The sequence below is a fragment of the Leptodactylus fuscus genome, chromosome 2 (genome assembly GCF_031893055.1).
Source record: "Leptodactylus fuscus isolate aLepFus1 chromosome 2, aLepFus1.hap2, whole genome shotgun sequence".
NCBI lineage: Eukaryota > Metazoa > Chordata > Amphibia > Anura > Leptodactylidae > Leptodactylus > Leptodactylus fuscus.
The window spans coordinates 145,259,291-145,273,838 of NC_134266.1; the positions used below are offsets into that span (position 1 = coordinate 145,259,291).

Genomic DNA, 14,548 nt, shown 5'->3' on the forward strand with positions numbered 1-14,548 from the left:
TTTAGTGCTAAATATAGCACTGTAAAAAAAGATCAATCCGCCTGGGAACACAGATTTTTCACGTCTCATATCTCACCAGCAAACTAAAATTCACCTTTAAAAATTAGCTAACCATGGTGAATTCCTCATCAATTTCCCTGCATCTAAATTTCAACCTATTCAATCCTTTGTTCTTTCTAGAGATAAATAGTCACCAGAAATGTCTGGCTGCAGCTTACTCCTCTCCCCATTGAGACTGCATGTGCATGGCAAGTGGGGTGAAAGAGCTGGCAGTGCGAATACATGTTTACATGACGGCTATTCTGTGTGTATAGCCAGAGTAATGTGAAATTTCTAGGTCCAAAATACTGTGCGCATTGATATATTTAACAGGCAGATAAAGCTGTTTTACTGACAAAGAGTTCCAAATCAGCTGCATAGACATATACTTATAACATAACACTAGGTGCACTCTAGTGCTTGGTTTCCATCACTCAGGTCTGCATGGGGACCCTAAGGATAGAAACCTTTTTTTTTTTTTTTTTTAAATGTAGATTGTGAGCCCCATATAGGGATCACAATGTAAATTTTTTTCCCCTATCTGTATGTCTTGGTAGAATGGGAGGAAATCCACACAAACACAGGGGGGAACATACAAACTCCTTGCAGATGTTGTTCCTGGCAGGATTCAAACCCAGGACACCAGCACTGCAAGGCTGCAGTGTTAACCAATGAGCGACCGTGTTGCCCCAAGGATGGAAACCTTGTCCTTCTAAAAAAAGCTGTTACTTGCTGAAACTATAATGGCGTCCACCAGGTTTATGCTCAGTTTATGCCAATTTTATACTGAAATACTGCTTGCACGACTTATCTCTACGTCTATTTAAGCAAAATCTCAGGAATAGTATGAACCTAGCATAACATGATGGCTTCCTACAAGGAGCAAAAATCTTTCTGCATACAATAATACAATGAACATTGTACTCTATGGACTGGAATTTTCTCTATTATTGTCATGAGAATAGAATAATATATAGGAAACATATTGATCTTCAGCTCATCATTACATTGGTTTACATTACAAGACAGTACATTCATTACATACATTCATTGTACGGAGCAGTGCAAAGTAGACACAGGTATACATTCTAGGACCATTTAAGGCTTGGGGGGAAGTCAGTGAGGGGGTTTCAGGCTAGGGGACATGGTTAATAGTGCCATTAAAGTATGATATGGAGAAGAGGTTGAATGATCTTCTGAACCTCTCGCTGAAGCAGCGTAGCTATACAGACCTTCAGGCTCGCCATGATTGAGTGGAGCTTTTTTAAGACCGCTACCCACCCCTCCTGATGAACTCAGATAGTGGATAAAGGAAAGTGTCTGCCATGTTTTGTACATTGGGGTGAATGCTGATGGTTACCAGACAGAGGGGACCCCATCTACATCTGCCATTTAATGTCCGTTACACTTATCCTGTAATGGATGAGAGAAATGGACTTTATATAACAATAGTGTAAACCTACCTTTAGACTGTGTTAGTAACACAGTCATTAAACCTGCAAATAAGGAAGTGCAAATGGGTATGTCAGTAAATGTATCAGTAAGTGTAGAAGTAAATAACTGCTAAATTGGTAAATTACTAGTAAAATACTAAAGTGTATTGGTAAATAAGTGTGTGTCAGTTTCTAAATGACTAAATGCTAGTGTCATTACGTTTGTGTGCAGGTACAGTGCAGGGAATGTATAGTTTTTTGGTGCGGATGGGTACAAATGTTGCCTTCAATGTTCCTTCTTTACCCTGCTTGACACTTGTAACCAAAATGTGGGACCGACACCAAGGAAAGCCAGGGTGAGAACCCTTCGGCCTGACAACCTTTCTGTAACACACCACAGAATGCTGGTATGAGATATACCTGAAGTCTAGGCTGGTTCCTGACTAGTGCATATAACAATTCTGGCGTACGGGAGTACATCTGAATGTTTAAGAGGTCAACACCTCTAAATAAGTCATCTGGCCAGCTGTGCCTTCAGTAAGACTGGTGTGTGTGTGTGTATATATATATATATATATATATATATATATATATATATATATATATACGGTACAGACCAAAAGTTTGGACACACCTTCTCATTTAAAGAGTTTTCTGTATTTTCTTTTTTTTGTTTGTTTTTTTTTTGTTTAATGTAGATTGTGAGCCCCACATAGAGTTTTCTGTATTTTCATGTCTATGAAAATTGTAAATTCACACTGAAGGCATCAAAACTATGAATTAACACATGTGGAATTATATGCTTAACAAAAAAAGTGTGAAACAACTGAAAATATGTCTTATATTCTAGGCTCTTCAAAGTAGCCACCTTTTGCTTTGATTACTGCTTTGCACACTCTTGGCATTCTCTTGATGAGCTTCAAGAGGTAGTCACCGGAAATGGTTTTCACTTTACAGGTGTGCCCTGTCAGGTTTTATAAGTGGGATTTATTGCCTTATAAATGGAGTTGGGACCATCAGTTGTGTTGTGCAGAAGTCAGGTGATTACACAACTGATAGTCCTACTGAATAGACTGTTAGAATTTGTATTATGGCAAGAAAAAAGCAGCTAAGTAAAGAAAGATGAGTGGCCATCATTACTTTAAGAAATGAAGGTCAGTCAGTCCGAAAAATTGGGAAAACTTTGAAAATGTCCCCAAGTACAGCTGCAAAAACCATAAAGCGCTACAAAGACACTGGCTCACATGAGGACCGCCCAAGGAAAAGAAGACCAAGAGTCACCTCTGCTGCAGAGGATAAGTTCATCCGAGTCACCAGCCTTAGAAACCATAGGTTAACAGCAGCTCAGATTAGAGACCAGGTCAATGCCACACAGAGTTCTAGCAGCAGACACATCTCTACAACAACTGTTAAGAGGATACTTTGTGCGGCAGGCCTTCATGATAAAATAGCGGCTATTAAACCACTGCTGAGGACAGGCAACAAGCAGAAGAGACTTGTTTGGGCTAAAGAACACAAGGAATGGACATTAGACCAGTGGAAATCTGTGATTTGGTCTGATGAGTCCAAATTTGAGATCTTTGGTTCCAACCACCGTGCCTTTGTGCGACGCAGAAAAGGTGAACGGATGGACTCTACATGCCTGGTTCTCACCATGAAGCATGGAGGAGGAGGTGTGATGGTGTGGGGGTGCTTTGCTGGTGACACTGTTGGGGATTTATTCAAGACTGAAGGCATACTGAACCAGCATGGCTGCACAACATCTTGCAGTGGCGGGCTATTCCATCCAGTTTGTGTTTAGTTGGACAATAATTTATTTTTCAACAGGACAATGATCCCAAACACACCTCCAGGCTGTGTAAGGACTATTTTTCCAAGAAGGAGAGTGATGGGATGCTACGCCAGATGACCTGGCCTCCACAGTCACCAAACCTGAACATAATCGAGATGGTTTGGGGTGAGCTGGACCGCAGAGTGAAGGCAAAAGGGCACAAGTGCTAAGCATCTCTAGGAACTCCTTCAAGACTGTTGGAAGACCATTTCCGGTGACTACCTCTTGAAGCTCATGAAGAGAATAAATTTCACAAAGAACAATAACCACATTCAAAACCCAGTGGACAGTTATCTACAGTGCTGGGGTAAGGCGTGATTACATCTGCATCGTATCATGTTGCCATTGGATTAACTAACTGGCTAAATTGTATGGGTTGGTTTGCAGTTTTTTTGACTAGATTATGTAAATTTCCATTCGCATTAGTACAAGTTTATACGTGTGGTCTAGCCTCTATATACCTGCACTCCACAAGCTTTTACCTTGTTTGATACCTGTGGTAACATGGATGGGAACTACCCTGATGATCATTATTATATTATTTTGTTTCACCCTAACCTATACTGATATGGTTTACTGGCATTATAACCTTAAGGGTTCCCGTATGATATCTACTGTTAATTTATGTATGTGTGTCCGTACAATTTTTACTTTTGGGTACAGATAAAAGTTAATTTTTTCATGGATTTTGAATGTGGTTGTTGTTCTTTGTGAAATGTATTGATGTCCTACATTCAGTGATGTATTATTTGCCTGTATATGTGTTCATCAAGAGAATGTTAAGAGTATGGAAAGCAGGAATCAAAGCAAAAGATGGCTACTTTGAAGAATCTAGAATATAAGACATATTTTCAGTTGTTTCACACTTTTTTGTTAAGTATATAATTCCACATGTATTAATTCATAGTTTTGATGCCTTCAGTGTTAATCTACAATTTTCATAGTCATGAAAATAGAGAAAACTCTTTGAATGAGAAGGTGTGTCCAAACTTTTGGTCTATACTGTATATACTGTGTGTACACACACACACACACACACACACACACCAGTCTTACTGTAGGCACAGCTGGCCAGATGACTTATGATGACTAATCAATAGGAGGCTTTATAACCCATTGATTTCAATTTGTAGCACTCGTGAGCCGGCACCCATTGAAGTCAATGGGATCTGTTTTGAAGCACCTCGCTCTGACACGTGTTTACGTGTCTAAATGAGCCGGGCGTTACTCCATCCTTATGATGGCATTGGCTTAAAAAAAACAGCATCAAAAAGACACCTGAGACTCCTGCTGACCCTATGATCCCCCCTCAAACCAATGTCATGACAATGGACTATGATAGTAAATTGGACTATTTATAGTAATTTGAAAACTGTCTTTTGTAAGTTCTAACAACATTTCCGTATTCTGGGGCGTTGGGTATTTTTAACCACAACCAGATATTGTGAAGGTGAATGTTGTAAACAAGCACATTTTACTTTGTGCTTGGCAAGCAGGTCAGCTTCCCTGCCGCCAGTTTCATCTATCCTGCAAATAAAATAAAATTCCTTCTCAGCTGCTTTAGTTGCTTGGTCAAGGAGGGAACAGTTGAACCTCACATGAACTTGTGTGCTGTGTTGTATAACCTTCAAAGCGCTGCCATAAAGTGCACAGTTGTCTGCTCGGCAACGCTGACATTTCCAGATAAGCTTATTACTTGCATGCTTTATCTTTTGGAGAATAAAATATCTGGGAAATGGACCATTTGTTTTTCCGTATTACAGTACACTTGCTATATGTGTAAATATCAATTATAATACTGCCAAAAATACCTAAGGTTTTGTCTGCCCAAAGCCTTAGTATGTAATCTGCAACAATATGAGATTCAGGGCCACAGGAAAGTATTGTGCCCATTTAGGCCTCCTGCTTACAACAAGTGTGTGGTGTATGTGGGTCAGTAAAAACGGATTGGTATCTGTCTGTCTTAGGGGGCATTCACACGGAGTAAAGTGGCGCTGATTCTGGCACGATAACTCTCGGCAGAATCAGCGCTGATGAAAAAGACTCCCATTGACTTCAATGGGTTCCGTTTAACGCACGGAACACATTGAAATCAATGGGTTAAAAAGCCTCCCATTGATTTCAATGTGTCTTGCACATTGAACAGAACCCATTGAAGACAATGGGAGTCTTTTTTATCAGCGCTGATTCTTTCCGCAGGTATAATTGATATGTTGTGATTTTCAAAAACAGGATTTTTTCTGCAATGTGTGGATGGGATGAGCCAGAATCCCAACAACTTTGCAGGTACTGCAAAATGCAGCGTTTTTGCGGCATCATTTGCACCGCAGCAAAAACACTATGTTTTTGTAACGTGGAGCCACAGTGTAAATGTGCGTGTCACAGAGAAATGTATTTGATATTTAAATTATAATATTAGATATTTATTTTATTAATATAGCACCAACATATTCCACAGCACTTTACAAATCATAGGATTCATGTACAGCTATTATTTTAATCTGATAATCACCAATGTGATTTTTAGGTGACATTATTACAGAACATAATAAACTTTATTTTCCGTAAATACATTTTTTTTCCTGTAAATTATTTCCAAGCAAACAATATATCACTAAGGCTCTACGGGCCGGACACGCAATGCTAAAGCAGTGCGGGAACAACCGCGGCGTGAATGCATCACGGTTCTTCCCGCAGTACTTTGAACAGAAAGTTCACGGTGTGTTCCTCAGCGGACTTTCTGTTACAATTATATCTACGGGGAAGCCGCAGTCGTTTCCGTAGATATAATTGACATGCTGCGATTTTCAAAACCACGACTGTTTTGGAAACCGCAGCATGTCTGCACTGCGATTTTTTTCCGCAAAGTGGGCATGGGATTTGCATGAATCCCATCTACTTCGCAAGTACTGTAAAACACCGTGATTTTTACCATGCCGTTTTCGCCGCAGACAAATCGAGGCGTTTCCGGCCCCAGTGCTGAAAAGAAAGCCTCACATTGACTTCAGTGGGTTTCTTTTTCTGCTAGCAGAATATGCTAGCAAAAAAGGAACACATTGAAGTGAATGGGAGGCACTGCAATTCCACACCAAATTCCTCACCATTTTCCTCCGTGTGAATGGATCCTAAGGGCTGGGCAACATGGGCAGGGATCATAGGTGGTTTGCCACTGCAAAGTTGCCAAAAGTTATCCTGCTGTGATATAGCAGCGTTGTGGATGAGATTAAACACATTTTATCCATAAACTGCAACTAAATCCCTCAGCAGAGTCATCTGAGCTGCAGATTTTATATCTACCACATGTCAATTTTTAGCAGTTGCAACTTTTCCATTACAAAGCCTAAAAACCACAGCAGCTGTAGCAAGAACCAGCAGAAAAATAGCACTTCTCTATAATGTTTTATAGGATGCTGGTGCAGCTTCTGACTATGAGAAAGACATATTTCTGTGTCTTGTCCACGGCAGACATCATAGATTCTAATTTCCATCCTCCAGCTCTGAGACAACGTCACAGTGCAGTCATAGTCACAGTTCTGAGCCCAATGTAAATTAAGTCCATAAAATTATGTAGCCAGATCCAGAACAGCACAATTACATCTCAATGTCCCAGCAGTATGGAGAGCAATATAACACATAGACAGGGGGCTGGCTTAGTTGCTGCATTGAGACTGCCAGACCCATCACACACAGTGCTATTGACATATTGCCAGTCCCATTAATATACACAGCCCTAAGCACGCACCAATACAGAAAGAACTCTCTTGTGTACAGTACAGAATAGAATTGAGTCTTGGATTGAAGCTGACAAGGAGCAGAGGTCATTCTCCTTCAATTGTCCACATGTAAGACACCAATGCTACACTAAGGGACATGTACAGATGTGGAACAGTGGCTGATAGACCCCTGTTGATCTACTCAGTACCCATCTGTGATATTTTAGTAAATCAGGCCACAACATAGTTATACTTTACGTCTTTGGTTTACAGATTTTATATATATAGTAGTAGTTTTAGACACATTTATGAATCTGTCGTATGACCTACATAAATAGGGAGTATTTTAGAAGCTCCAAAATTCTCTCTCACCATGAGACAAATATTTGGCGCAAGACATAATAGCATAACATAAACAGTCACAAATCATTTCTCGCTTATTGAGACAAATATGTGACGATAGGAATTTTTGGTGCACAAAGTAAATTGTTGTAAATTCTTCACACCATTTTAAACTTGGTCTACTTTGCACAGGAAATCTGCGCCATACTCATTCTTTTCTGTTAGGCTGGGTTCACACTAGCGTCGGTGTCCGACAGCTAGTGTCCACAGCTAATGACCGTGCAAGATTTTAGCATCGGACACTAGCTGTGTCCAGTTACAATTTGCATTATTTTAAAAGGGATATTATGTTGTGTCCTGTCCATGTGTGTCCTTAAGTGTCCGTTTACAAAGATGTCCTACATGTAGGATTTAACTGTCCGCTTGAAAAATCGGACATCTTTGTAAACGGACACTTAAGGACACCCACAGAGAGTAAAGGACACAACATAATATCCAATATAAAATAATGCAAATTGTAAACAGACGCAGCTAGTGTCTGATGCTAAAATCTTGTGCGGACATTAGCATCGGACACTGCCAGCCTTACATAAATGCGTCGTAAAGTGAGACAATTTTACACCTCGCCCATTCTGGGGCATATTTTTATTTTCTTACTGGTGCACACTGGTCATAAATATATTGTAAATGCTGTGCACTAGGAATTCTGGTGCAAATGTAGACAGGAACGTGTCAGACTTGGATTGATAAAGGTGACCCAGTGTCTGGAGTAGTGACTTGCTCTCTGGATTGATGTGACGTGTGGATTAGCTGAGAAGCGAGATTAGCATTTACTGAAGGTCATCACAGTATTAAAAAACTGACACTGAAAAGGTCACTAACAAGTTTTAAGATTTTCATTTGTTTCTGTTGCAGGAAGAGGCCTGTCAGCATCCGTCATACACGTTATTTGGTGGTAACAACACTGCTAATTTGTGATATGTGTCAAGTTTAATATGCCAGCGCCTTCGTTTTTCTGCCGGAGATTAATAAGATCCTGCACGGGTTATTGTGTGCAGGGTTATGCTACGAGAGCTTCTTGACAGTGCCGTCTTACCTGTAAGTGTGGACAAGCATTTCAAGTGGTAAAGGCGTACAGATACACAAAGTCTGCCGGGATGGAAAAAGCTGAATTAAATTAGGTATGAACAAAGCCACGTTCCTAAACAGACGGCATAATACAACATGAAGGAAGGGGGGGATTTGTTAAGCTTTTGCCACCTTCTTCAATTTCCTGGTTCCCAGCCATAAATACAGCCAGATTAATAAATGTTATCAGCACTTCCAGCTTACATGTTAGACAGTGAACATGATGAACATTTATTCACATTGCTTATCTGTGTAGTGTTAGTGTATGGTGTTGTCATGGCATGAGTGATTCTATAGGCTGAATACAGGAGAGAAAGGGACATGGATAGTTGAGGACAGTGCTTCATCAGTTCCCTAGATGTAGGTGACCAAGCATGTACACTACAGCTCCATTTACAAAGGGGAAGGTTTTGTAGATCTATAACAGTTGAAGATTGATGTTTATGTAATGTTGCTGTAAAGTTACTTATATATACTAGCCTCTGCCCGCTACTTCGTCTGTGTTAATGATCTGCCTATATTCAGCAAATTGCTGCCATCAATGGTTTGCTGGTGTTTTGGCAGCTCTCACACTGTCCTGCTGCTGAACTTGTTCCTCATGCTGTGCCTGTGATTGTTCCGGCATCTCAGCTGCTCCCTGGGAAGCCATATAATAAGCGTGTTGTTGGTGTCAATGATCCGCAAGCTCCGGTGTTTCGGCAGCTCTCAAGCTTGCCTACCACTGAACTCTCTCTTTGCACCGTGCCTGAGATTGTTCCGGCATCTCAGCAGCTCGCTGGTACGTCATATAATGAGCATGTTGTTGGCATCGATGTTCCCCCTAAGCTCCACTTGAGGAGAACTCTGTTGACTTCTGGCTACCTTCATAACTGTCTTTGTTTTAGAATTTTGTGACAAATTAGATTTTATTTTTCCCGGCATGTTTAAAATTGCCAAAGTACCAATTTGGATTAAAGGTGTTTTCCCATCCAGTGTGTCAGCATGCTGCCTGAAGAAGATCAGATAATATGCAAATGCATGTACACAACACACTGAGGGTTATCTGAATGTTTACTCAGAGAGATAACAGACCTGGTGTTATCAGAATCTGAGATAAGGCTGCTGCAGGAGCAGTTTAATATAGTATGTGAACATAAATTCATAACAGTCGTGAAGCCATGTCATTTACCGAGATAAAAAGTAGCCTATGTGTTAATTGAGGTTACAAACTGTTTAGTGTTTTTTGTGTGATTGAGTAACAAACATACAAACTTTCACATTTATAATATTAGTAGGATAGGATAGGATGTTGTGTTGAAATCTGTGTAACAAATTTTACTTCTATTTTTATAAATGTATTTATTACTGCAGAAATACTTACATTTCAAAATTTTAATATATTTTTTTTGTTTGCTTCTAAAGGCATTAAAATGATGCACTTTTCCTGCATGGCTGGATGGACAGAAGATTCTACATGTCATTTAAACACTAGTAAAAATTAACCCAAAAGAAGTGGGAAAGCAGCATAAAAATGGAAGAACTGTATAAAGAAACACCAGAACTGCAGATGGACTTAAATAGTAGCCCCTCGACTATTCCAAACAAACTGGAGAACGGGGTAACCCAGCTGATCACTGCAGAGGCCTGGAATATCAATCCCTCAGGTCTGATGAAAAAAGCACTCTCCCCTCTTGTAACTGTGCCAGCTGCCCCTGTCCTCAGCCCCTCTTCCGATTCCCAGGGTGGAGTTGCACTAAAGGTGGCTGCAACTGTTCTTCAGCCTATTTGCTTAGGTGAGAGTCCTGTTGTACTGCCAATACACTGGCAGGTTGCAGGTAGCACACCACCCCAAATGAACACAAACAACAGCAGCACACCCTATGTTATAACAACACAAGGTCCTGTACCACTGCCTGTGCTTTTAGAGCAGCATGTTTTTCAGCACTTGAACTCCCCGTTGGTGTTGCCTCAAGCTCCTCCATGTTCTGGTCCTGCCATCCAAAACCACCTTTTCCCAGTAACAACTGCTACAACTGTTGGTCAGCCACAAATTTTAGAGCAGAAGACTTCCAGTCCAATACAGGAAACTGTACTGCCACCAGTTTTCCAAACCCCAGGATTTTCCGCTGTGCTACAAGATTTGTTTCCACCACCAAGTTTAGGGACGTCCTCTCCTTGTCATTCATCTCCAGATTATGCATCTGCTAATATAAACTCTGTCCCCCCTCAAGTCTTCAACTCCCCTTTATCTCCTTTAGTTCCACCTGCCACACTCCTGGTACCATATCCCGTCATTGTTCCCCTACCAGTGCCTCTGCCTATACCAATACCAATCCCGATACCAGTGCCACAGACAGAAAAAGACTGTAAAGGAAATGTGGACGTTTCTAAACCTACAGTAGAAATCCTTAAAAGTTGTAAAGCAACCCAAACCACCCTAGAGAAAGAAGAAGTTAAACCATTTGAATTCACAGCAAAAACAGAATTTCCTCAGTTCCATCGACACTCCGTCATCAAAATAAATAATGAAAACGAAGCACTTGATCTTTCTATGAAAATGGAGCCCCTGCTTAATAATGATACAAGTACTGAGGTACTCCAGGAAGATGGGGTTTTAGACCTGTCAGTCTCTGTGCACAAGAGATGTGCAAGTACCAGTACTCAAGCTGGCACATCTACATCAAGTATATCTCAATATGATCCTGTAAATCCATCCACAAGCAAGAGCTTCTCTGCCACAGCATTTAACCCATCTGTAGTCCATAATGAACTGACCCAGAAACAGGACAGTCGCGTCATCTGCACCAACACAATTGAAGTTTTACGCCAACAAAAATGGGTTTCTGAGCCAAGCAGTAGAGTTGGTTATGAGCCGAAAATGTCCAACAACATTGAGCTGGTGAGTAGTTCCCAGACCGCAAAAGTCATCGTTTCTGTGAAGGATGCCGTTCCCGCCATATTTTGTGGAAAAATAAAAGGACTTTCTGGTGTCTCAACAAAAAACTTTTCCTTTAAGAGAGATTCGCCACAGGACACTGTCTTGCAGAGCTACGATGTGAAGAGTCAGGCAGAGGCAAGGGAAAACACTGACGCCTTACGAAAACCAGTGAAAAACAGAAGCATGAAGCTAAAGAAAGTGAATTCTCAAGAGATACACATCCTTCCGATCAAAAAGCAAAGGCTGGCAGCTTTTTTCCCTAGGAAATAGTATGTGCCCAAAAGCGCAGTCCATACAGCCTTCTAAGATCGGATCCTTACGCCATCTGGTTGACACTTGAGAGTCTAAAGACATCAGTTTTTTTTAGTAATTTTGTAAAGGTAAGTATATGTACTCACCCAGCAAGTGAATATCTTTACCTTTAAAAAGAAACTTTGTAATTTATTACATGTGGGAAGGGACTGGGAAGACTAAAGGCAAATAGCTACAATATCTACTATGTTTTTGTAAATTGTAATGGGCCACAAAACAACTTATTTTTAAGCAGATTGCACATTTTATGCAGCTTTTACTAGACTGATGGGTTGGCCGGAGCTGTTTTTACTGCCAAGATTTGCTTATATGCTGTATTTAATATGAATAGCTACATTGCATATTTAAAATAAATGTTCGTATGTGTTCATGACTCACTGTCTTGTGCCTTGTGTTACGTTCCAAGACAAAGTACTCAAAGACCTAAAACATATACAAAATATTCTTATTATAGCCAGCAGAAGGCTAGATTGTGTTTATGGTCGCTGCACCGATTTAGGTGAACTGTATAACAAACCACTGAAGAATTTAGGAGTTATGCTTTATTTTTTCGTGGTCAAAATCCAAAAATCAAATCCAAAAAGTTAGGAGTTCTATTGGCCACATAGCGCTACTTTCTGCATCATTCTCTCAATGGAAGCTGTATATTTAATGTCAACAGCAAAATCATATCCCATCAAGTGAAATCTGGAATGCTGCATCAGAACAGTATGGCAAGTGGTACCTACAAAAACAATTAGAACCCTGCTCTCTATCCGGGTGGTGGTAGACCTGGATAGAGGTCAAAGGAATGCAACAAAGGTAATAAAAGGCACAAGAGATTTTATCTTCTACAAAAGGAATTGGGCTTGCTCAACTTGGGGAAAAAAAAAATGCAGCCATAGCTTTATCCACTACTGAATTGTACAGTTGGCACAAAGCAATTGGGCAGGTAACATTCTGCTGCCATTCTCCAAACCTAAATAATTTATCCAGTTTAGCATTGAGCTTGGTGATGTAAGGCTTACATGTAGTTGCTTGGCTATGGGACCCCATGCCATGAAGCCCTTGGTGTAGTTTGTGTGCTGAGGTTTGGAGCTTTAAAGTTGTTTGTCCACTTTATGGCTGTGGTTTCTATACACTTCCTTTTTTTTTTTTTAATGGCCCCCTAGACAGTCCATTTGACCACGGAATATCTAGGAGAGAAGAAATGTCACTGGTTGCAATGGTGGCATCCTATTACAGTAGGCCGCTGAGATTCAGTGAGCACTTTAGAACGAGGCTTTGTTCTTCAAATGTCTCCAAAGGCAGACTGCATGGCCATGGGTGGATTTTATACAGCTGTGACAATGGGACTGAATGAAATGTCTGAATTCAGTAAATAAAAGCACAGTCCCAATACTTTCTCCATATAGTGCAGGAGTAGGCAACCTTGCCATGCAATAATTGTAAGTGTAACTGAAGTGTGGGTTTGGTGGAGATACACTTGGTTTTGCTATCTCAATGACATCTTTTGAAACCGATGAGTTTTTCACCAAAGAGTATTCACTATTACATTCTCCCTTCGTCAAAGGCATTTGAGACTGCACAGGTTTTCCATTTTCTACGCTGCGTCACCCCACTTAACCCAGAGATTTTCACCACTAGTTTTGTTTATCGCAGTGGAGTTGTTTATTGCAGTGGAGATGGGGGAAGGGGGGGGGGTGTCTCTCTTTCATATATCACTTACTTACCGTATATACTAGAGTATAAGCCGACCCGAATATAAGCCGAGGCCCCTAATATTACTACAAAAAACTGGGAAAACGTATTGACTCAAGTATTAGTTGAGGGGCGGAAATGCAGCAGCTACTGGAAAATTTCAAAAATGACCAGAGTTTTTGGGTGCAGTAGATGCTGGGGAAGGGGTGTGTGTGTTTTGGTTGCCTGTCTGCCTCTTCCCTGAGCTTGAGGACTGGGTTTTTTTTTTCCCCTACTTGGAACTCAGCCTGGCTGAATATAGGATATCTGCAGAGCTCCTATTAACCCATTCCCTACAGAATAGGAGCACTGCAGCTACCCTATATTCAATAGACCGGGCACTTTCAGACACAGGGATACCTATTGTGTATGTGTTTCACAGTAATTTTCTACTTTGAGGGTAGGTTCACAACAGCCCCCGATCTCCGTTATGCAGGTTTCCGTTTCCTGCCCGAGAAACTGGGCAGGAGAAGGACACTAGCAGGCAGTTTTCAAACCCATTCATGGGTTTGAAAAGTGTCCGCAGGTGAGTGTCTTCTGCTCTCTACAGCGAAACCGGTTTTTTTTTTTTTTTTTAACCGGTCACAAAGTCGGACATGCAGGACTTTGTGACGGTGGGGGAAAAAAAAAAAGGTTTCGCCGCAGAGAGCAGAAGACACTTATGGGCACTCACTGGCGGACATTGAATGTTGACAGAAAATAGAAACCTGCATAGCGGCGATCAAGTGCTGGTGAGAACCCGCCCTTATGTGTATTCTAGGGAAAGGAGTGATTTTTTTATTATATATTTTTTTAAACTTTTTTGTTTTTTCACTATTTTATTAGCCCCGGCTAGGGGACTTGAACCTGCAATCATTTGATTGCAAGTCCCATAGACGGCAATACAAGTGTATTGCCGTCTATGGGAGATTCTATACATTACTATTACAGATGGTCATAGTCCAGCCGAAATAGTAATATAGCGATGACAGGACTGGGAGCCCTCATTAAGCTCCCGGCTGTCATCGGAACAGGTCGGCCTGCTACTTTAAAGGTATGGGGCCGGTGGGGGAAAGAGGACATCTCCGCTGTAAGGATGCATTCACATGGAGTAACGTGCCACATGATGTGGCAC

The 14,548-nt window shown here is 40.9% G+C and overlaps 1 protein-coding gene across 2 annotated transcripts in view; it reads left to right on the forward strand.

Moving 5' to 3' along the window:
* RAI2 (retinoic acid induced 2) overlaps nucleotides 1-12,021 on the forward strand; it is a 48,149-nt gene extending 36,128 nt beyond the window's left edge. Inside the window, exons 1-2 of one of the 2 annotated variants that reach the window (XM_075264830.1) lie at nucleotides 8,419-8,539; nucleotides 9,888-12,021. In XM_075264830.1, the coding sequence (XP_075120931.1) occupies nucleotides 9,997-11,673 (1,677 nt within the window). In that variant the 5' untranslated portion in view covers nucleotides 8,419-8,539; nucleotides 9,888-9,996 and the 3' untranslated portion in view covers nucleotides 11,674-12,021. Of the gene's footprint in view, nucleotides 1-8,418; nucleotides 8,540-9,887 lie in introns of those variants that run through there. The other variant, XM_075264829.1, reaches the window with a different exon arrangement.
* The last annotated feature ends 2,527 nt before the right edge of the window (nucleotides 12,022-14,548 follow it).